The 26,180-nt window shown below is 32.4% G+C and overlaps 1 protein-coding gene across 1 annotated transcript in view; it reads left to right on the top strand.

Moving 5' to 3' along the window:
- The first annotated feature begins 992 nt into the window (after positions 1 to 992).
- The window catches only part of LOC118194913 (uncharacterized), a 98,985-nt gene continuing 73,797 nt past the window's right edge, over positions 993 to 26,180 (top strand). The window contains exon 1 of the mRNA XM_085819405.1: positions 993 to 1,143. Coding sequence (XP_085675531.1) covers positions 1,100 to 1,143 — 44 coding nt within the window. The 5' untranslated portion in view covers positions 993 to 1,099. The remainder of the gene's footprint in view (positions 1,144 to 26,180) is intronic.

Raw genomic sequence — 26,180 nt, 5'->3', positions numbered from 1 at the left:
ACAATTTGAAAAATTAAACGGACATTTATAGTGACCCGACGCAAAATGCCACTTCGAGACTAATAGCCCTTCTGGGCTAACGCCCTTTTCGGCTAATAATAAAAAACAGTTGAATTAAATGATTACTTTTCACTCCGTAATTAGTTAAATTCTATGGAAATTCTATTAAGTTTACTGGTGAAAGAATAGAACTTGTCTAGATGTGGGAAAGAATGTCGAAATTTCTGAAGAATTTTTTGCTTCTTAAGATAACCGTATTAACTCTAGGGGCAGCGGTAAGATAGCTCAATATTGATAATTTAAAAGCCTTTAAAAAAATCTATCGTAATCCTCAGTCTAACTTAAAGCAATTATTAGTGTAATAATTGAACCCATATTTCATTCCTGAACATTAAAAAATATTTGCATATGCTTACTATATGTAAGACATTAAGATAAGATAATTAAATTATTCTTAATGCAGACATTTGAGTTTATGAAGCTGGGATAACTATGTCCTATTTTATACACAAACCCTTTCTATTCCGTTTCAAAACGCACACGGAGTCATACGTATTATGTGTGGAAATGTCTTATTTTCAGACCAGTATCGTAGGTATTTTTACCTGGCTAGATATTAATGGCTTGATGGAATGGTATACACACTGAAAAAAGAAAATGGTGAAATTCTAATTATAACTTAATTCGGCGTTTAGCGTTTTAAGCAACAATTACTGGAGAGTTTAATGCTGACAAAGAAACATTGCATTAGAGGTAAATTATTCAAATCTCTATTGGATATTCCTTGAGCTGACTCATTTTCTTATAAAACGAGCACATTCTGCTCTCACGAACGTGCAAATCGCGCTGCGCAGGTGCGGAAAGCGAATCGGAAGCGATCCAAGAGCGAACTTGTTGATTTCCCGCATTCCACATGCCGTTGCCAGGTTTCGAAAGACTCCTTTTTTCCCTGCGTATCCATCAGTTATCCAACTCGCAAGCAAAACAGGGACAAGGTGAACAACAATAAATGCACAGCCAGAATCTCCAGAGGTTCATCTATAATTAACCTCTGTCGGCCGCATATCTCCCGCCTGGACTGGCCGGAGAGATCCCCAAAATGATGCACATTAAAGTCACCATTATTGGACGGGAATCTGATGGGTAAGTCTGAGAAGAGATTTGACTTTTTATTAAGCTGCGTCTGTCATTTAAGTCTGCTGTCATACCATGCTGTCAAAGTTGGCGATTATTTAATCTTTATCCTATTTTCAAAGGATCTTTTCTTACACGTTTAGGAGTTATACCGTTATCTCTTTAAGACTAGTACTCACGATTCCAGGTGATTTTAATCTCCTGTGAAACGATCCTTTTAGATAATATGATTATTGGTGACGTTTAATACCATTAATTATGTTCTCAGAAGTGATGGTCTTAGGTATACAGTTGGCTGGAGTGAATTCAATGTATTTTAATGGTAAAGCATTATACAAATATACGCTTGTTAATTATATTTGTAATAAAATTTCTTATTAGATATATCTAGAATAATTTCGTGAAATCGAAGAATAAGTTGTGGAGCGGAAAATATTTTCTTGCAGTTATTATCCTCATTTTCTAAACTCTTGCTTATATATATATATATAACAGGAGAGAGAGAGAGAAAGCAAACTTCTTTAATTTGCAGTAGTCCTTCTCCATTTTAATTGGAATTTTCTCTCTTTCTGTGTTAAAAATAGTAACTGCTTATAATAAACTTTTCTAAACTTGTAATGACTTGTAAATTAATCCATGTTATATGATCTTGCATGACTCTGTTAATGCAGGTACTAATATAAACACTTTGTCCCATCACGAAAATGCAAACCGAAACCATTTTTGAGAACTCCGAACTTCTTATTTCTCTATCAGACTTTCTTTTAATGCCTCAACCATTTCTGTTTTTCTTGTTTTCTGTTCAGCTGTCGACGCTTATCCCTTCTTTTCAACCATCGTATTTGTCATAAGATGTAGAAAAGTTACGAAGGTAATGAAAAATGAGTGTAGACTGCGACTGTTATGACGTGTGATTTATAATAAGAACGTATTTCTAAAGAATTGTTTTATTCAGAACGCTAAATCGTCATGACGGCTGCATTTGACTGAAACTACGTAGTTACGCTCTCTCAGAGCCATCTCCGTCTACAAAATCCACCATGACAAATTATCTAGTTCTCCATCTCAATCCTTACGCGCGCGTGCACACACATGCGTATATAATTAATATATGTATATATAATGACGGAGAGCAATATTTGTTATTATATACATATAATAACAAATATTTAACTTTCTTACATTTGTCATATTAAAACAATTAAAAAATTTCATCAAAAGGAAGGAACGCACTATTCACGATACTATAGTATGAAATCGCTGCCCATTCTGGGTAAAAACCATATTTCGGATTTTTTATTGTAACTATTTTATTGGCATCAACATATGCTACATATGATATTTAGAATGTGCAAAAACTTTGACAAGAGATACAGACAAGAGATATGCTTCTGCAGATTATAGAAAAATGCAGGTATAACGAAAAGAAGAGAAAAATTGTGTAATCAAAATCTAAGATTTTCCTGAAGCACACTATACTTGTTAAATCACACAGCGAGTATCAGGTATCTCGAAGTCTTATCATAAGACCATGAAATTGATGATCTTATTTACTACAGCAACCCCCATCTCTCAACAATCAATTTGGCCCATCAGCGGCCGAGCGGTAAAGTCGCTGAACACTGGTAGTTCGGTCCGAGGTTCGAATCCCGCGAACGGGCTGCCTGCATGGGTGTTTTCGTGGTTTTCCCCATGTATAACGTGTATACGAGCCAGTTTCCCTTAGAAAGTCCTCCACGAAGGCATCCCTCCCCTTAGGCAGACAGCCCTCGAGGCTTTGCCGTAATTAAAATAACCTAACCTAACCAACAATCAATTTAAATTTATTACTTCAGATATTCTTTAATCTAGGCTTATAATAGTGTATCATACGTATAGCATACTTTACATCTCTTTTTGCATTTAAAGAATTTCTTAAAGTAAATTAAAATTACAATAAAGAAGGCTCTGTGTAAAATCTTTAGTACACCAAGGATTTAATGTAATTCACTTAGCACATTTAAGGAGTGCTAGGATAAGTTATAATGAACAGAAGTCAGATGTATAAGACTGTTTCTGATTTATGATGTTTTCAACTTTAAAATCAGGATGTAAACATTTGGTTGAGGAACGTTTGTATAAATATACTGATGAGGGAAACAGACGTAAAGGATTGCATAACATTTTTAGATATACAAAATCTAGAAATAAGCAAGGAAACATTTTATATTTCTGAGAACCCCTTTACCTAGTCTTACATTTAAAGTAACCAACTTTTCAAGCGGTCTTGATTGTCATCGGAATGGAATTAATTCACCAAAACACCATTCTTAACATCTGTACTAAAAATGGAAAAGCAGTTGAATACATATTGGATGTTCATCTATACTAAGCGAATTGCGTTGAATAATAAATTTACGGCTATCATTTCTCCATCTTAAAAAAACCTAACGCTTGTTTCGGCGCAAAACCTGCTGCTTCGAACTAATGTTTTTATACTCAAAGCAAACTGAATGGCAAAAGTTTTTAATTAATTCAATAAATATCGCTTTTGCTTAGAATTTGCTTTCTTTGGTAAAATATTTTGTTTTGCATATAAAGGTTTAATTTAATTAACCCAATTATCTTATTATTTGGCTTTTCTGTAATTTTTATTCAACATCCACCAGCTTAAAATTAATTTATACTTTCCGGCACCCTACCTTTTAAAGTCGGAGTTTTGATTAAAAAAAAAAAAAAAAAAAGGTAAGCAGTCTAGTTAGGCCTAAAGGAGTACACAAGTAAAATTTTGTGAATATAGCACTTATCGTTTTAATTCTCTGGGTGTGCCCAAAGTGGCACACTGACTGAATAGAGCTTCAAAAAGAGTGCTGAAACGAGCATTGTTGTCAGTGAACTGACCGATGAGATGCGGAGAAACAAAGAATATACACTCTCAGTTGTCCTAGATGATCGGTGAGCCCTGTCTGGGCACACATAGGGTTCGCCGTTTGATTTTAGGCAAGATTTCAAGGTAATTATTTGAAACTAATATAGAATAAGGAGATTAGCATACAGCCAAAAAATAACATAGAAATTTCTTTTCAAACAATTCCTTTTATACCCTAAAAAATCTGGAAGATTTCTTTGAAAAATGAGGGTCTTAAAAAACTAAACATGGCTAAAATATATGGACTGGTTTGTGTTCAGCTGCCATCTACTATAAATAAAGAAGGTTCAGACTAACCTATAGTAACTTATAAATCCCTTTTCATTCAATTTTTCTGTTCGTACAGAAGGAAATGTTTAGGTGTGTCCGGACCGGACACACTGTGCTGCAAAGGGTTAAACAAGCTTCTGGTTGCTAAGTATTTCACGGGATCAAGATCATTTGTTAGTGTAGGTTGACTAACAATGTACTTTAAGTTGAATGCTTTCGAAAATCAGCTTGCCGGCACAAATTTCCTGCTAGCAACGATTTCTTCGAGAGGCCTTACTTTTGGCCACGGTTAAGGCTAGGTATATTAACCTCTAACCGCGGGTACAAAAATCCGCAAAAGCATTAAAAAACACTTTCTTTTTCTGCAAAACTAATCGTAGCTGAAATACCAGTGTCTGCTGTCGCAATAAGAACGTTCTCCGCGTATATTCGAGATAAACACGTTATTTACAAATCTCGCGTTCTGAGAGTTAATTTTGTACTCCGCATTTGATTTAAATTGAACGCGTTGTTTGCTTGCCCTGAATCTGGCGGAAAATTTTGTTCTTATTTAAATTTTGTTTGTGTAACCGTTTGGTCGAAATGTTAATAAAACTTATTTTGTGCTTCTTCTAGTTAGCAGAAAGTTCTATTTCAACTTATTTTATGCTTCTTCTAGTTAGCAGGCAGTCCATTACGATTGTTTAACAATACGGTAGTTCAAAATTAATAGATAATATATATTGTTTATTTTAATAATGTATATAATATAAGAATGATTTATAAAGTAAAATAATTAAATCAAAGAACTTGATATTTAGATAAAATAGAAGCATTTTGTAATGTTAAGATATTAAAGAAATTAGGCTGCTACTTTTCATCACATTATGCTAATTTCAGAATGAACGTAGTTCATTTCCTGTACCATTATACAGTGAAAAATATTATTGCTTTACAATAATACGTAAAATTTTTAATGGATCATTTTATAGTACCATAGAGATTGCTTAAGTGTAAAACTAAATACTTATAAAATGTTATAAAGCTTTCAGTGAAACGTTTCATTATGTCTTAAAAATATAGAAAGCTTTGCAAATTATGAGTTATAATTAGACTCTCTAAAATATTTACTTAAAACAAATGATTGTTTGGTTCATTGAGATTGCGGCAAAGCACACTAGGGCTATCTGCCTAAGGGAAGGGATGCCTTCTTGGAGGACTTTCTAAGGAAAGCTGGCTCTTATACACGTTACACATGGGGAAAACCCCGAAAATGCCCATGCAGCCAGCCCTTTCGCGGGATTCGAACCTCGGACCGAACTACTAGTGTTCAGCGACTTTACCGCTCGGCCGCTGATGGGGTTTAAAACAAATGAAAACATAGAAAATTACGAAATGAAGCAAATATCATTTTTAAATATGATTGCAGAAGAAAAGCTTGCTAAATTATAAACAAAAAATATTTTGTTACTACAAATCGTATTTCAAGTTGTGTTATTTTATTAAACACAACAAAAAAGTATTTAAATGTACTAATATTTGTGTTAATTATTAATACGGATCTATTTTAAATTTATTATTATTTATTTTATTTTAAACCCACCAGCAGTAGATCGGTAAGACCTTGAACACTGTGGTTCAACTCTGGTTCAAACTTAAAAGAATGCATGCATGGAAGCTTTCGAGTTTTCGCAAGTTCAGTGGGATTACGAGCAGTTTCCCTTAATTCTTTGAGAGGCAGGGAAAAGCAATTAACGTTTTCAGCAAAACTCTTGTTTTATTTACTGTATCAGGTGTTACAATGAAATTGTTTGCGACAATTACACCTATTTTGTCCCAAGACGCGTGAAAAAGAATGACCACTTCTGGTGGTTAGTATCAGTTACCACCGTCCACAGAACACATCCCTATAAATCAGTTTCTATAGTACTCATCGAAATAGGTTTTCTTTTTCAAGCAGAGGGCAACTTTGCATGTGCTGCATTTCCGCACTGTACTTACAGATTTTTTCTTGGTGCTGCAGAGTGCACATCGTCGTGATGTTGTCTTCGATGGCTGATACTTATTTTCTTGAAGATGAATTGCTGCATCAACTACTGGCTTGTGTTTCTTGATTGTCATCTAGTGGGACAAGGGAACTACAGAAACGGTCAGTCTTGAAAACCACTCACACGAGTGAGTACGACGTTCAGTAGAAAAGGTGGTTACTGAAGGTAACCACCGGCATTCAGTAGAAAAGGTGGTTACTGTAGGTAACCACCTGATATTTTAACTCTTGCCGGAGCTCATTCCTTTTCTTAGGAAGATGACCTTACTCTCCTTTCCTACTATAAGTCCCTATCAGTCCTTTTTAGAGCTTAAGTGTTCACGTTTAAGAATACCAAAAGTTATCCTAGAATAATTTCTATTTGTTTAGTTGAATATGGCAAAGTGTACCAGAGCATATTGCCTAAAGATAGAGATGCTTCAGTAGAAAATTCTTTAAATGTCAATGGCTTAAATCATGTTACATATCAGTAAAACATCCATGTTTTATTGGGGTTATTGATCTTTCGTTATTTTTTCCCCAATGGCAGATTGTGAACAATTACAAATGTAACCCAGTCCATTAATCTATACAAGGCTGGATGTGGTGGTCTCTTTATTATGGAGGCACCTAATAGGTGGGCCCCATCGCCTTTCCTATGAAGGGACGGACAGTTACAATCATGCCTTCTCCGGGATTCGAACCCAGGCCCTTTGGCACCGCAGTTAGCTTCCCTGACCACTATACCGACTGGGCGACTTCCTTTGTTATTAGTCGTTCTTAAACGCTCAAAGTGGAGTGGAATTACGAGTGTTTATGAAGGAGGGGGGAATCATTCACCCACTAATAGGTCAGAAAATGAGTTAATTTTATTGGGATGTTGATTAGTTTTGGAGAAGAAAGAATTTTTCGAGACTTCAATTTAAATAATAAATTAATACTTAATATATAGCTTTCAATTTTTCATTTTTCCAGTAGGACTTTTTACTTCCTTGTACGAAGTAAAAAGGAAGTATTGTAATCGCGAAAAGTTTCAGGCAGCATATTTCAACGAAAATATCCATTTTGACCGCTATCGAATGCAATTTAACGATGTTTTTGCATGGTATCTGTACGTAAGACCAGAATAAAAGACTCTTTTCTTCCAAAAACAAAATTATAAAACTGCTTTAAAATGAATTCTAAAGAGAATGTTTCGTGGCGTCTGTACGAACGTATGTATGTACGTATCTCGCAAAACTCAAAAACGAATATCCTCCGAGCGTTGAAATTTTGTATATAGGACTGCTATAACATGTAGATGTGCACCTCGTATTTTGGCTGCAATCGGCCGCGCCAAACGTATATAAATATATTTATATATGTATCCACTCCATCCATATATATATAAATATATTTATATATATATTATATATATATATGGATATAATATTATTATTATAATATTATATCCATATATATATATATAAATATATTTATATTATTATAATTATTTATATATATTATTTATATATATTATCCATATATATATAAATATATTTATATATATTTATATATATATATTACCCGGCTCAGTGATCTCAGTTTCTTTACTTTTGTATGTTTGTACATTTTTTGCTTTAAAAATGATTGAATTATGTTGTTCTTATCTTCCGGTTAAGGGTTTTATGCTTTTAATAAATCTGTATGCAATATTTTTAGAATTATCAACAATTTTAAAGTTGTTTAAGCGCCGCTAAGCCTAATACTTTTGTTGATGGCGGCCATTGCTTGTTTACATTTGAAATAGTAGAATAGTGGATTTGTTGCCAATCTAGAGAAACTTAGCTTCGCAACAACAAAGATAACGTCTTCATTTATTATTGCCAATTAAATCATGCTTAATTCTTTCTGGAATTTTTTCGAGGAAATAAGTGTTTAAGATTGACTTCGTAATTTTTAATACAGATATTTTGAGTTTTTATGTATTTTTGCCTTGTCGCGAAGGGAGAACTGAATTAATGGAATGAGAAATACTCAATCGTCTGTGAAAAACTGTTTCATTTTTGTTTGCTTAATTTCTTTTATACATCGTTCTAGCTTTATTATAGTATTTGAATAGAACATGTGGCAACGATTAGAAAAATCTTTAAAAGATATAAATTTTGTGCATTCTGAGTTATAATATGAACGAAATATAATACTATTAAGTGAACCTAGCGCCAGTATTTGTTGGTATAGTATTGTATGGTGGTATAGTATTGTTGGTATAGTATTATATAGTATTGCTATGGTGAATTTTAAAGAATGCATTTATTCTAATGTGGTTTATGCGCTGTCGGCGAAGTAGATTTTTTCAATCCAATAAGTTTAAATGAAATGCAAGAAACAGTGCGTATAATTTAATATTCCGAAGAAGGAAGTCATGTGGTGTACACATCTGATTTTTATAGTTAATATACACCTAAATCTTGCTTAAATTGAAGGGAATGAAAAATTTATCAAGCAAATGTAAGCTACTGTCTTGCAACGCAGTATGCCAGGAATGTATTTCAAGTCTAATATGAATGAAAAAGTTCAGTAGAAAGCCATGTATTATACCAGAAGAAGCTGTTGAAGAAGATTGATTGAAATGGGATTTTAAAGCAAACAAAATAATCTCTGAGCACAGCGTTGCAAATAAATTTTCTAGTAATATTTATACTCACCATAATACTCACCAAAACACGCAAGGCTGGCTGATAAACCAGAGGTCTCAATTTTTGGATACATATCTTTTCTTCCCCATGTGTAACGTTTTAATACGAACCAGTTTCCTTTAGAAAGTCCTCCACGGAGGCATCCCTCCCTTCCGTGTAGTGCCTTAGGGCGGAACACGTAAATAATAATGAAAATAATAATAAATAATACTAATAATATCGTTTCTAGTATGCTTTTTTCCCTTTAGAAAATAAAACAACTCCAACAACGAAAAATGCGCTCCGCAAGTATATGCCTTTTGTCCGTAAAATAGCAACTGAAAATAATGTTGCGGAAGAAACCTTGGAAGACGAAATATTTTGTAACAAAGGAATCTCTTTTATTTGATTACATTTAACAGCACGAGAAATTAAAGCAATTAGTGTATATTTTTATTACGTTTTATTGAGGGTTACAGTTTTTAATTAATGTATTTCAGATGTTTAGGAACCAGTATATCAGACTTAACAGTGACGAAACGAAACATAGGGTGCAGTTTTACTGAAGGGACAGCAAACTGTACAGTATCTCATGTTTTATTCGCTAATGCAGACGATAAGAATATTGAATAGTTAAAATTATTAATAATTGAAAAATATATTTTTAATTATTTAATATTTACTATAAATAGTTTATCAACTATTAAATTTGTAATAAAACTTATAAGTATCTCTTTGAATGAACACGAATTAATATTATGACTGAGAGTTTTGCTAATCAGAAAGTAAATAAATTGACAAACATTCTTTATGGCACATTTGTTATTAAATATTAAACTTGTGAACTTGTTGGAAACTTATTACTGCCAACTTATCACTCAAATTTGTTGTTATGTCGATACAGATTTTCTTTTTAAACTTTTATATTCAATAAAAATTGAAGGTATGAAGATTATTCAATTTTTTATCACTGCTGCAAGAAACCTGACATAGAATAATCTTCGTACAGCATTAGTGCACCCATATTGGCTACTTCTGTAAGTAGTTTTATTAATTTGAAAAACCTAACACTACTTCTTGTACTATTTTTTAATTATCTTTGAACACTTTCTTCCAGAATCGGATTTCTGAGGAACTTTACTGTTTTCATTCAGCCGATAAATGTAATGTGTTACTCACAAATCTCATATTTCTAGCATATCTGCATTATATATGATCCATAGGCAGTAGTTATGAGATTCATTAAAAATAACTGAAAACTGTATAGGGAGACAAATATTTTTAATAATTCGTTTGAGGTCACTGTGCATTATCGGTTGTAGGCGCATAGTCATGAAACATATTACATTTTTTAGCTGTTTGACATTAAGAAGAATTCTTGAATAGGACTGTATTGAAAATTATTGCTTTTATGATCTACTTAATAACTCATTACAAATTTTGTATACCGTAAGTTGGAAACCAATTAAAAAAAGTGGTTTGCGCGCTCTCTGAAATTTGATTAAATTATTGTTTTTATAAATTGCCTCAAGATGGCAGCACTAAAAGTGGTCTGCACCTTGTCCGACGTTCTGTTACGCAGTGGTATTCTTTTCTAATTAAGTGTATGATCAGGATCGGATTCAAGCGTAGATAACATAGGCGCCCGCCTAGATTTCCAGCTAAGTTGTTCGCATAAAGAAACCACAAAATTAAAGCATTCTTAGCTTAGAATTAATAAAATGTGTAATTAATGCAGGGCGTCAATTACATTGATCGCTTAGGTTGCTGAAAATGCTAGAACCGTGCCTGCATATATAACTGCTCTTAATTTATTAACAATCGATTAAAACTTGAGCGATGTGCAGCAAATCCGATATTTTGAAAGAAGTGTTTATTGCGTTGTCTACGAACAATATTTGACAGTTTACACGGAATTTTACATTTCAACCAACAAGTGGCAGGTATTTAATGCTTTTAAATGGCAAATTTATCTAGTAAAAAGTTATCCAACAAAATCAAGTATCTTTTTTTATGCTTCATAAAATTTTTGTAGTGAAAAATTGACAATACTTTAAATGACAATATTAACTGCCTAAATGGGAATTTTTATGATTGCAAATACGATAGTTTTAATTTAGTCAACTCTGAGAGCCAAAGAATAAACAATTATGTTGAATGCGTTTCACAAATTAGTATTATGGAATTCATCAGCAAGACATAATTCATAATGGAACACTTAAGAAACTTTTTATTCTTCAGGTTTAGTTTTAATTTATGTAGGGTTTGATAACTTACTGTAATCAATATCTAGGAGGCTTTTGTTCAAATTAAAAAAAAACAGTTTCTAATTAACACACATACTTTGATGAGCAGTAATATCCATCTAATAGTGGCTTAATTTTCAAAATAAAAGCAGCTTCCTTTAAGCTGTTCCTTCCAGCATGCTTTTGCAGTGTAACGGTAGCACACTCGGCGTATATTCGAGAGGTCCATGTTCGAGTCCCGGTGAGAGTATTGCATATTTCTCCAGTTTCCTGACATAAAAAAACCTAATGACTCTACAGTGGCGCCCAAAATAAAAAAAAAATGGTGGTGGACCATAATTCATCACCACCAGGATTTGGCAACTGGGCCCTCTATTTCCCAATCACCTTTTGAAAGGGGGAGCACATTCGGTATTTTATCCTTCCTTCCAGCATGCCTTCGTGGTGTAACGGTGATTCGGCAGTTATTCGAGAGGACCAGGTTCGAGTCCCGGTGAGGGCATTGCACATTTTTCATCTCTCTTGCTTTAAAAAGAAAAACCTAATGACTTCAGAACTTGACTGGGCAATCTATCTGGTTAGTATTCTCCCTTTACGGAAAACTATTCACCAGATTAGTTCTATATGGATTAACGTCGCTGTACGTGAAAATTTACTGAAAAGCAACTGAACCTCTAAAAAGGCAAACATAGGTATCTATGATATTTTCCCTCTACCTAGCAGCTGCTGCAGTGCCTTTGTCATACTTGAGACCTGTGAGCTCATCCAGCATATCTAACGATGCCATCAAACTCCACTGGCTCTTTTCTCGCCTGTTGGAGGATAGGTAGTGGGTCTCTATGTTTCTGGAGGAAGGTTTTTCTGAGTCAAGAATCGGTGGTTAAACTGAATCCCGATTCATTTGTTGAGAAAACGGTCGTCTACGAGTTTGGTTCGAAATCGATATTCTCTGCATCATACTAAATGGTCTCTCTTATATGCAAATGTGAGTAGGGCGAAAACAACAGTAAAAATGGACGGGATCTTAGAACCCTATGTTCAACCTCTTCAGGGATGCATTTGGATCTCAGTTCATTTTTATGAACAACTTCACGACTACACTTGTATACATAGAGCTATGTTAGTGGATGAAGTTTTAGGACTAGGATTTGGAATTTTTAGGACGATTGATTAGTCGAATGGACTAATCAGAGAGACCTTCTAACCCTACATAGCATGTCTGGACGTCCTTCTCAGAATCCTCCAGTGTCTGAAACCAATGTTGATACAGGGAGTGAGACCGATTGCCACAATGATCATAAATTGTTCCATTCCTAGTTCGAAGTCACGTTGGCATGTGTATCAATATCAGAGCTATATCACTATCAGAGCTGTATCACTATTAGATGCCATGTCATTATTAGAGGCTGATTGCTGTATCACTATTAGAGGCTGACAGCTGTATCATTGTTAGAGCCGTATCACTATTAGAGGCTGACAGCTACTTGTATATCACTGTTAGAGAGGACCGCACCACCTATTAGCTTAGTTTTTTTATTCGATCTTGCAACTTCTATTTTACACCTTCCTATGCCAATAAACTTTACCTACCACTATATATGTTGTATCATGTCTGTTGTATGGTACATTTTGTTATATACATACATATGAACTAATGTTCATACTTAATTTCTTAAACTACCTTTCTATTCTGGAGAAAATCGATCATATGTAAAAATATCGAGTTCCAGTATAGACTTCTTGCTTTTGGACCTGTAAACACGAAGAAAATTTATGCACGGCCTTGGATACAAATAGTTTGAAAGGAAAATCAGTCAAGAGTATTTAATAGTTACTTTTATTAATTTTTTCGTCAAGAATTTCAAGAAATTATTTGAAATGTTTTAAATTAATTTTTAAAAATTCCCAAACAGAGAGCTTTTACGCATTTTATTTATTAAACTTCTGGAGATTTCTCAGATACAAAATCTCAGAAGAACAGAGAGACTTCCGAGATACTTATATAACTATTCATTTGGCATTTCATTTAGTATGCTGTCGGAAATTTCTATTTTTTTTTTTTTTTAATTCTCAAAAGCTTAAATTTCAACAGATTTTGCTACATGAGTTATTTCTATTCTGGGGTTTCTTCGAATATGTTTCCTTACACACTTTTCAAGAAAATGATGAATTATCTCGGGTATATTTTTAGCGTTTGTGGATACTTTTATGGTTACGGGACTCAATAATGAGAAATGCCTTCCGGAGGTCTGGCTTGCTGCACGTTTTCACTACTGCTAATAGAATTCACTTCAGAAGGCGCTGTTTTCTTTTTGAAATTTCAGAGCATTATATGTCATACAGTTTGAAACAAAATTTAGTGTTCATAGGTATCATAAATCAAACATTCAAAAGTTAGCTTTTCTGTTCTTTACAAGAAAACCTTAACCTTGATAACTAAAACGTAACTATTCGCGACTAGCTAATATAATACTGTGTTAAAAATCCACTGTCATATCCGATATTTAGAATCTATCATAAGAGTATTAAAGACAATGAATAAACTTAGTATAAGTTTAGTAAAATACCTAAATTTAGCAAGTGTAAAATTAGCAAAGTAATTGGTAAAATCTACTTAATATTAGTACCTGCAATCGACAAACGACATAAAGGAATGTCATTTAAACCCTTATACTAAGGTAACTGAAGTGAAAGCCCTAATTGTTTATCATGAGGTACATGAAAAAATACAAAAAAAAAAAAAAAAAAAAAAAAAAAAAAAATCAATTTTTGACACAGTCCTCCTGACATGCAAACCATGACATGACGTAGTCCCCCTGACATCCCCCTGTTAATTCACTTTCAGCAAAATGAAGGAGCAAATTAAAAGATAATGGACTGTGACGAGTTATGAACTAAGTTCACTAACCTGTAACAAAATAATCAGAGATAATCAATCACAGCTTATCATTAATAACGACAGAGAACTAATTAAGAAGTTAGTTAATTTGTCACAAAATGTCTTACACATTTTTATTAAATTAAATACTTTTCACTTATATTTTATTTCTATTAATTAGACAAATTGGACTTTAAGAGAATATTTCGCAACACAGAATATCCGAATTTTAATGGTGGGATTTGTCTTACAGTCATTGACAGTGTATATCTGGACGTATTGTAGCTTTTCTGACCCCCACCTCAGCCCGAAATCTAGGACATTAATTTGAGAGAATATCCTTTATCATGGTAGAAAAATACAATCAATACTATATCTTTATGTGCACAGAAATATTGTGCATTTCTAGAGGTGATGTCTATACATCGCATTTATTATCGAAGTAGTTGCTATGCTGCTTAGATGTTACCAGTAAATGGAGTTCACTTATTAGTGTTAGAGATTTAAAAGTTTTTCCTGATAATTGTAAAAATCTTTCTTAATTTGACTCCATTTCAGTTTTATATTATATATATATATACTCCATTCCAGTTATATACTTTTAAAAATTATTTTATTTTCCGATTATTCCAGATTTTGTTAAATACAATTTTCGTTGAATAATTTGTCATCGGATAATTATTCTTCGCAAAAATATTTGCTTTAGGAAGTTAAGCTTCCCACCGCATATTTCAAAAAGTGATTCGTTTAAAATTCCTCAGACGATTTAATTTCATTATTTATTTTTCATTTTCAAATACCGAAAGTAGTTAGAATTAAAAGTTCAAAAAATAGTCCTCCAGCGACAGAGCGATGAAGCCACTGAATACTGGTAGTTTGACATGGATTCAATATCAGGAGAACGGGATGACAGTACGAGCGTTTCCATGTTAATGTGAATCATTACACATAAAGCTGTAGGATCTAGTATTCTCTGCTGAAATACACTGTAACTAGATCTACTTGAAAGTCTGAATTGCGACTTCTCGCAAAGATTGGAATATGAATACCACAAGGGGGAGGGGTTAAAAGAACCTTTCATTGATCACAGTGGTTTACAGACGGCATGGACTTAAACGTACTTACACAGTCACCAACCATTTGTGGTGAGGGATTTAAAAGATAACTCAATAAACTAAATTTAAAAGTAAATAGTAGTACAAGACTACACAATGCGATTTAACCTAGCAGGTTGACTCAGAAACTTACAGAATACTAACTTCAAGATACTAACTTCGGCGAAAAGAATGCGAAGCTGAGATTTGAAGTTGAACACCTGGTAGAATTAACAACGTACACTCTCAACAGCGAAACCCGCTCTGACTAGCCCTTGCGCAACTTCAGTTTAAATACTCTCTCGTTCACCTAATTTGCATCCTGATGAGGAAATGCAAGAGAAATAAGAAAGATAGAAAAGGCTAATAAATGAAAATAACTGTTAGTAAAAATAATATAGTGCATCATAAAGTCTCTACCTCATAAAGCCTCAACGAAGACATCCTTGAGCATATAGTCCTTGCGTGGTTTGCCACAATCAAATAATCAAACCAAACGTCCGTACATTCTGTCACGAATAAATGTTTTTGGGGATCTCGTCATCATCTCGAAACATATACCTGAGTTGCACGATTACATTCTTAATGAATTCGTTCCTGATCCCAGGAATATCTTCTCGACTCCTGGCCGTAAGGAGCAGCGATTTGGGAATATTTAGAGAATGTAGGACATTTCTCAGGACATATCCTGAAGCGGAATGCCATGCTTAAACTCCAAACTGTAGCACACAATCTTCTGGGTCGTCTGATCACTTTAACTAGTACCAAGTCTAACATTATATTTTGGTCATTCTCTAAAATCAGGATGAAGGTCGTACCTGTGATTAAATTTTAGAGAATGTGATTAACCCTTCCAGTATTGAATCTTCTGGAATATAGAATGTGTGTGGCCGGATATAAAGCAAGTAAGTTGTAGATGAACGCTTATGTTACGCAGTGGATTTAGTGATTAAATGGTTTAAAACCTCTCAAGTGTCATTCGGTAGCTGTACGTACTTACCTGTACATGTGTATAGCTACCAAATTCTATCACAGTTATTTATGGTATTTGTAATAGAATTCAGTAGTTGTATATTTGTATTAGTTATGCCCGTATCTGCATATTTAAAACTACTTTACGTACTTTTAAAAGAGTAAGCGTATATACATGTTTTTATGTACATATAGTATCTGTGATAGAAATTCGGCAACATGGAGAATTCCTGATTTGAATGATTGACTGGTTTACACTCAGAGATAACACTTCATAGCAAGCAGATTGCTCTCATTCATCCTCCAAAATGTTACTCGCTTTATGTGTTAGGGTTTTGTTTATGTTATTATTATGTCCCCAAAATGTTACTTTCCAATTTCTATTTCTTTCGTTCTTTTTACCTTGCAAAAGACTTTGATCTAAGGCCATAAGAAGTAGTTATAATCATCAACAAGCATCTTTCCTAAGCAGACCGGCTGCCCTGGTGACGGAGAAAAGTGGAGGAAAATGTATTTTGAGATTACCAGAGAATTTTAATCTAGGTTTCAAAAAGTACTTTTTACTCGTGAGCCTTCGGTTATTAGTTGTTTACAAGCTTACGAACACACTTAAGAGTTCATATATCATAATAGTGGAATTCTTTCCGAGATATGTATGTATTCTTATTGAATATTAATCATTCAGCGATACATAATCCATACATATTTGTGCTCATCAAAAAACACTTTTAGCCAATTGCATGGGACTATGTATTTTTAATCAATCCTGTGAATTAACCCTTTGGTTGCTAATTACTCTAAGTTGAAGAGCTTCGTACGGTCGCACAACGACTGACCAAATAAACGAGATTTCACTTTACTCGTTGCTAAGCAACGAATGAGGTATGATGTTTCTGCTAGTTTTGGACATATACGATAGAAATAATTTCCGAACATACGCATGAGACAGCAGTAAATAGCCAAAGCCTTCACCGAGCGTGCATTTGCATCCATTAGTCTACACCGATGGCTGGCGTCGGACGCACATATGTGCCCATAGGCCACACCGATGGCTTTTGCTTGGCACATATATGCGCCTATAGCGGCAAAGGGTTGATTAGGTGATATTAATTATGTCAGATTTCTTTTCTTTTGTATGTATGATATGACTTATTGGTCATTTGGCTTATATGTTTTCATGAAAATATTTGTACCGTAGACAGATATCTTCGTGTACTTTGCCAAAATTAGCTAAACAACTTTCCCTTTAAAGGTATAGTTGCACGAAAAGGATTTAACAAAACTAATTATCATAAAAGGTGAAATTAGAGCGTTAATAAATGAGATATATAGGATAATTAGTTGGACATCATTTTCAGGGGAACTAGACTACTTATAAAAATAACCGCAATACGTAGAGGTAAGCGTTGTTTGGTGAAATACTAAAAATACAAAATAAATGTATATAATCTGAAACTGTTAAAAATCTCTATAATTAGTTTTTAATTTAATTTTATCTTTTTTGCTTTTATATTTACTGATTTTATCTTTGCATTCTTATTTAATTGACGGTATTCTTAACTGAAAGTGTAACAAAGGTATTTTTCATGAAACATTTCTTGCTCCGAAGCAAATTCGCACTAACCTTTCATAAAAATAAAATAAAATAAAATAAAATAAAACGTAAATTTATTCTCCCTATGGTTTTCTGCTCAGCACATTTTCAAGCCAAAATTTCTTACTTCAGAAAATTCAGATTGAAACACTGAGTGCAGTTATTTACTTTGATGACGATCAGCCAGAGATGCTTTCAGAATCTGCAGATGTTCCAGACCGTCTAAATGCGAACGGGTTTGAAAAAGTAGCTCATAAACATTTTCTCTCTCTGCTGTCAGTAAAGCGTTTGCTGCAGGTACGGACGTTCGTAAAAAATAGTCACATGTAAATTAAAACATCAAAAACATCACATTAAGTCTGGCCAAGTTGAAACGAATTCCGACACTAGCTGTGGTAATGTGCCAAGATCTCTCGACGTCAAGAATCAGAAGTTTTAAAGCTAAGCGGGCCTTTCTTTTCTTTAGTTTTTTTACTTTTTTGAAGCTCCCAACCTCCCACGCCGGTTGCGTGACTCGCTGACGTCACAAAGCGTTGTCGTCGAGATACCGAAATAATCTTCTCTCAAAACAGTCCCTTAAATGCCTATTTCTTGCCCTCAGAATCAACTGATGAGAGGTTGCTACGTTTGGCGTCTAATCTTCGAGTATCTTTCCGATGATGCTTTAAAAATATAATCAAGCTGATGGGTATGAGATTGTATGTTGCAAATCAACAAAATATTTCTGAAGAAAATTTAAAAACTGGATTTTGTTTCAGAGAGCAATGTATAGCTGTTCAGCATATGAAAGAAAGCATAAACATATTATGGGGGGGGGACCTTGAATCACTTTCATATTTTTTGTGATTTAAAGATGTCAAAATTACAGTGCCTTTATAAGTAATACTGTTCTACAATTCTAGTATGTGCTTGCTTACAATGTTTAATATTGCCACACGTAAGTGTAACAATGGAAAGAATCGTCAACTTTGTAAATATGTTAATGAAAAATATATAATTATTTCAGATACTATTGTTTATACAATATACTAGCCTTCGCCTGGCTTTTAAATGTACCGGAAAAATGCCTAAAGGGAGCACTAAACACTAAATTTAAAAACGGCACAGAATTTTATTCTGCAGAACAACTTTATAAAAAAAAAAAAAAAAAAAAAAAAAAAAAAAAAAAAAGCAATAAAAGTGTTTTACATATAAAAAATTACAATGAAATAAGCAATATCCCTTAAATATTAATTATACTAATAAATAAATTAAGTAACTTCCCGTTGCCTTCTCCCGACAAATGTCCGATATTCTAGAGAAACATTAAATTTAAAAACTGCAGAGAATTATCGCCGTCATTTTTCTGAGTAGCAACAGTGACATCAATCTGAGTAGCAACTGCATCAGTAACAATGGCTGCGTGCCATTGTTGCTGATATAATGGGAGAGAATTATCAATTTGATTCGATTTTATCAAAAAACATAAAAAAAAAAAATCTCATTCGAATTTTGAAAAAATCACTTCGAGGTGCGCTTGCTCTTGCCTAGATGCACCCTGTGCACCAAATTTCGCAGCCCTGGGTTTATTAGCTTACGCGCAGTACGAACGAAAGGCACACACACACACACACAGACAGACATTAATGCAGTACATGAAATTTAAAGGTTTTGCCTAACATAAAGTGAATATAGGCCAATTAAGCTTAGAGATATCTTTGAGGAGTTTTCCCCGTGAAACAGCCAATACGTAAATTTATAAATTCTTGTTCGTACACTTTGCATTTTGACTTGAATATTGATTTAAAAGTTCAGTTTAAAATTCATTCAATTCAGTGTTTCTGGCAGTGTACAAATCTTAGTCTTATTTATTTTACAGGAAACTAAGAGATGAAGTAATGAAGAGACACTACAAAGTAAATATATGTATTCTACAATATATCGGTTATCTGAAACTAAAAAAGATCTCAGTAACGCTTAAACGTATCGAAGAAAGATAATCAAGTTTGAAAGTTTTATTCATGTAAATAATAGTTTTAGAATGTGTGACAGAAACTTTCAATCTGTGACTCGAAATAATCTTGACAATTATTGTCCGCTTACTTGAACCAGTTCTTTTTTCATAATTTCGTATTAAAAGCTCTTTGCCTGATTGGTAATGTAAGGGAATAAGATCCAAGCAGAATTATGTTATTTGTTTTTTAATATGAAATAAATGTTTATTAGTCCAGGAGGCTTAGTCCAGAGGGGCTATTGTTTTCGTTTTGGCATTTTGCGTTGAAAACTTTAAAAGGCTATATCACTTTTCAAATCGTTGCCACCATATATTATCGCTTTGTCTTATATTTAAAGAAATTAAATAATAAAGAATCTGCATGAATGTATGTATGTTCACGTATTGCGATAAAACAACGGTACCAAGAGCTATCAAAATTTGAATAACGTAATCTTCCGTAAAATATGGGCATGTGGAAGCCCTAATTCGAATTTGAAATTTGTTTTATTATCGATATCAGATTTTGTAACACTTCAACGAATTTTTGATTAAAAAACTGAACGATTTCAAAGGAAGCAATAACAAATCTGTACGGGAAAAAATTATCTCAAGCGCGCGAGACTGTGCGGAAAGTCTAAAGATATGCTCATTTTAAAGTTGATTTGCGATTTTTCTGTTGAACTGAATTTTATAATTTGAGTACGTAGAACACAATATTTAATAAATAAGGGTAACACACAAAACGTTAAAAAAACGTCCCTTGGACGTAATTTAAAATCTGAAACCTTTCATATTTTTTATTTTTTAATTTTTTGTATTTTTTATTTATTTTTATTCTTTTTGCGATATTGCTCTTGAACTGAATTTTATGGTTTAAGTGCGAAGATCATGATATTTAATAAAGAAAGGCAACACACAAAATGTTAAAAAACACGCCTTTGGACGTAATTTAAAATCTGAAACTTTTCAGATTTTCTTTTTTTAATTGAAACTAAGGTATAAACTGTGCATTATTCGTTATCTAAATACTTTTAATAACAGTAAATACTAACATAGTAATTTTTACATTTTGCAAGAAAATACTGAATATGTTTTAAGTTCAATTTGTTTCCAAAAATGCACAAATCTTATCAAAATTCTAAAATTACTTTGAAAAAATTTTTAAATATAAAATCGCATTTTCTAAAATTTATGAGAAATTATATCGAATTGGCTGCTAAAATAATCTAGAACTTCTATAAATCTTGAAATACTTTTTTATGACATTTTAATTTAATATCACTTGCATACTTTATTCATGGAATTGGAAGAGTGTAAAATTGACCGTTAAATTAATAACTTTAATTAAAATGATTGATACTGATTTGTTAGTAAAGTTTGCATAAAAAAAATGTTAAGCTAAGAATTCACTCTGTCAGATTTCGGAAAAATTACTTTTTAGCCTTTTATTAAAGAAAAGGTTGTACCCACTACGCCAAATTCCAAATAGTATGCAGCATACACTTATATTTCAATAATTATTTTTACAACATACTTCAGTAGTTCATCCTGTCCTATTTTTAGAAGAATACGGATGATCTCGAAATAGAACATGCATCATAACAGGCAACCCCAAATAATAAAACCGTTTGTTATATTCTTTTTTTATTTATTTACTTAGACTTTAAACAGATTACTGAAACTGCGTGTAATAGTTGTTCAGCAATTATCCCAAATTGCTTGACAAGTGAATGGCAAGTAAATACGATTGCGAACACCGGGAAATCGACTCAAATTCAAGTCCTGAAAAACGGCTTAGCTGCATGGGCAGTTTTTGTAGCTTTTCTTATGCTCAATGTGAATGAGAATATATTTATCTGAAAAGTCATTTCTGTTAAACAAACAGCTCTTGCGTGCCCTGTCGCAATCAACTGAACGAAAAATAAAGACTGAAATGTGAATTTCTTTATTATTTACTGTATAGAATAAATACTGAGAAAACCAAATTGTGTAAAATGCGACAAAAAATTTCTTTGTTAGAAATAATGTGCAATAGCTAAATTAAGAGTAGTAATGCTGCCTTTATTTTATTAGGCTTCAGACTAATCGTTCTCTGTGTGGTTGAATAAACAAATAGCTTGTTAACCAAAAAAAAAAAAAAATCACACAAAATAAAATTTATGCAATGTTGATTAGATTAAAAATCTAGATATAAGTTATATGTAAATATTTATCAAACGTGTGTTTTAAAAAATGTCAGCGTAATTATGGGGTCAAATGCAATAATCAAGCAAGTCGTTTTACCTGACAAAGACAAGAATTTGCAGAATATTAGCTTATTGAAACTATTATTATTATTACCGTACTGAAGAGGAAACTTGCTAACCGAGTACAATTAAATATTCAAATTTATTTCATTTGGCATCTGCAGCCACAATTTACTTGGCACTCTAATAGTGCCTATTCAGGAACATTTACAATTTTTATGTTGTTGCGTTAGGAAGAGAGCACAGAGAAATAACGTCTTAACAGGAAAACAGGTAGAAACTAAAGCGCGCAGTAGTCGAATATGGAAGCTAACCAACAGAGGGATTTGGTTTAGATTGCTTATTGAAAGAAAGCTTTCATTTCTCAAAATTGCGAGTTCAGGTTCTGGATTAGCTACGTCATCAGCGTTATGCAAGCCATATGACACAGACTGATCTAGAAATAACGCATTTCAGAAAAGTTATTACTATTTTTAAAATAGAAGGGAGGGAAATAAAGCCTATTGCTGGTTTAAATTATAATTTTGAGATTTGCATATTTCTTTCCTTACGCACACATATATAGTGTATTTATATAATTACAAAATAATTCTTTTGAAAACAAAACATAATCATACCTAGTATTTTCGAGCATTAAGCTTCAGAAAAATTATCATTAAAGACATAAAATAAGAAATCTAGAACTAATATTTCACAAAGACCAGAAATTGAAATTCATTATTAATAAATTTCAAATAATCACTTAAATGCAACAAAGAATTCAATTCATAGAACAACAATATTAGTTCTAAATTTCTTACCATATAATTATCATTAAAGACATAAAGTAAGAAATTAGAACTAATGTTTCACAAAGACCAGAAATTGAAATTCATAATTAATAAATTTCAAATGATCATAGAAATGCAACAATAAATTTAAAAAGGTCAAAACCAAAACACTTCAAACAAGCAAAACCCCTCTTCAAAAATTATAAAATTTCAAGAAAAATGAGCAAAAACAGAAGAGGAATTCAATCAATCTCAGTGTCGCTTCATCAGGAGGGGAGGAACTTTGACATTAATTGAAATCTCTCTTCTATAAAAATCCTTCCTTTTCTGTATCCAGAATTAGCAGATGAACCATTTCAATGTATTTAAATTATAATTATAATAGTTCACGCGAAAATTCTGGCTCTTTCCCAAAGCAAGGGAAAAAATATAAATTCTAATGAGAAACATTAGAATAATGTTAAACAAAGAGAATTATATCCCTTTAAAAGAATTGAAAACGAAAGTGAAAAACAAAAGTGAAAAAACAAAAGAAAATTTTTTTAAAATTAAATGTTAACCTTTAAACAAAAAATCCAATGAATTGAGATGTAGTTGTAAAACCTATTTAGAATATACAAAACGAAATTAAGAACTCATTCTCATTAGACTCTAGTCTAAATTTGAGAGGCGATACAGATTGATACGTACATTTTTTGCCATTTTTGTTTTAGCAATGTCAAATTAGAAAAAAAAATGCTAATTGACAGTTAGTTTAGATATTAAATAAAAGAGACATATATATCTACTTATATTTATTAAAATTGATCTGATTTATTTATTGAAATTTATCAATTACGAAATATGGCGACAAACTTCTGCATATTTCTTGGAAGGGTATATTTATGTAGTATATTCTTTATTCTTTTCTATGTAATTTTCAGCTTCATGATGGATAAAATTGTTACAAAATTTCTTAAATTATTAATAGGTAGTAAAGTTCAAATCGTTTATTTGTCTTTAAAGTAAAACAAAATAAACTTCAAAGTTTTTTTTTTGTTTTATTACTTCCCCGCACGAAGTAAAGGAAGTATTGTAATCGCGAAAAATTTCGTAAATTGCATTTCAAAGAAAATAACCATTTTAAATGCTCTCGAATAAATCTGAACGACGTTTTTGGGTAACTTCTGTACGTACGGACAGAATAAAGGACTATTTTTCCTAAAACGGATTCAAAAGAGATTTTTTTCATGACATCTGTACTTACGTTCGTATGTATGTATTTATCTTGCATAATTCAAAGACGAGTAGCATCAGAATGTTGATATTTTGTACATGGAAATGTTATAGAGTGTAATTGTGCACCTCCCTTTTTGGCTGGAATCGTCCGCACCAAGGGATATAAATACACATATAATATACCCACTCTGTTACCCGGTTCGCTGAGTTCAGTTTTTTGTTCTTGTATAATAGTAAATTGTACAGTTTTTGCTTTAAATGTGATTAAATGATGTTATTCTTATGTTCTGCTTAAGGTTTTCGGGCCTTAGTTGTAGAATCGTCAACAATTTAAAAGTTGTTTAAGTGCTACTAAGCCTGCAGTTGTTTGGTTTTGAAACTCTTAGTAGAATAGTGAATTAAGGTAATTTCTGCGCCAACTTCAGTGTCTTTTTGTGCACCGGAAAATATGTCTTTGTGTCCGCTGGCCGAATAGTTTGTTTTTGCGTAGAAACTCTAATCTTAATTGTAAAAATTGTTTTTTAATTGTATTTGGTGTTTTATATTTTTCTGTATCCTACAATTGTTAATAAAGATGTTTTGAGTTTTTATCGATTTTTGCCTTGCCACGAAGTCAGAATTGAATTAATTGAATGCAAAATGCTATATCTCTAATGGAATTCGAGGAAATAAGTGTAAATGAAATGCAGCAAAAATTGCATATAATTGAATAGGCTAGACAAAGTCATGTGGGGTCCACATCATATTTTTAAGACATTTTTCTTTTGTTATATTAGATTGAAAATATAACGATATTTGAATGATCATTATATAAAAAGTCAATTGTAAAATTTACAATTAAAAAAATTTCACTTATAATAATAAAACTTTGCTTAAAGGGAAAAAATGAAAATTTTAAATGTTATTTAGATTTACTAACATTTTATACCTTATTTTCTTTTCTTCACTTCAACACTCAACAACATTCGCTTGTCTCTAAATGTTCCCGTGTTTTTGAATTCTCGTTTATCAGCGCTTAATGATAAGAACTTGCCAAGAAAGTGAGTCACCGCAATTATTCTAAAACTTCTCGAGAACTCCCCTCCCAGAGTTATCGAATTCGGCGTGGGAGGCGAACATCAGCAGGTCTTTCAAAATATAATAAATTTTGCCAGAATAAGTTTCCATAAGTTTTAAAATTGAACTAGGCTTTTAATTGATCTAAATTAAAGTATTAGGCCATGTAATTTTTCCGAAATCTTTTTTATACTAATGTTAGGTAATATGTCTATCTTTCTAAAGATGATAGGAAGTATTTCTTCTTTTGAAATATTACAATGTATTCGCGACCATAGTACATTTTTACGTTTTTGATTTGGTGTTTTCATCAAGTTTTTCATCTATTTTTGCATTTTGTATGAAGCAGGAAACTCTGACATATTTAAGCATCTTTTCACATCATAGTGTTAAGGTATGGAACCAAAAATGATAAATGATATCAGACTCCTTTTAATAATAAAAAAAAATGTGATGTGCATAACACATAGCTTCCTTGTACGGAATATTAACTTATATGCATTTTTTCCTGCATTTCATTTAAACTTATTTCCTCGAATTTATTTAGAGATGTATATCTCATTGAATTAATTCAGTTCTCACTTCTCGACAACAGTTCTCACTTCTCGACAAGGCAAAAATACATAAATCCTCAAAATATTTTAATTAAAAATTGAAAAATATAAAACATAAATACAGTTAAAACCATTTAAAGAATTACTTTTACAATTAAAATTAGAGTTTCTACTCAAAAACAAGCTATACGGCCAGCGGGTAAGACGGCAGAGTTTTCGGTGCACAAAACAGAAAGTTTACTTTTGGTCTCACTCGACAAAAAGACGATGAAGGCGTGAAACTGCCTTAATTTCTTGTGAACGCAAAGTTGAGTCAATATATGCGCTAATTTAATAACTTAAATGATGATTCGAGAATGAATTAAGTATGATTTAATTCCCAATAATAAAAGAAGACGTTGTATTTGTTGTTGCGAAGCTTAGTTTCTCTAGATTGGCAACAAATTCAATATTCTGCCAAGTTTCGAATGTAAACAAATATAGCTGCTATGATAAAAAAAAAATTAGGCTTAGCCGCACTTAAATAACTGCTAATAAATTTTTGGTAATTCTAAAACTATAACATGCAGGTTAACTAAAGGAATAAAATCCTTAACCGGAAGA

Source organism: Stegodyphus dumicola, chromosome 6 (assembly GCF_044657685.1).
Source record: "Stegodyphus dumicola isolate Sdum_Otavi_A_Nest chromosome 6, ASM4465768v1".
NCBI lineage: Eukaryota > Metazoa > Arthropoda > Arachnida > Araneae > Eresidae > Stegodyphus > Stegodyphus dumicola.
This window is presented reverse-complemented; position numbering and strand designations above follow the sequence as displayed.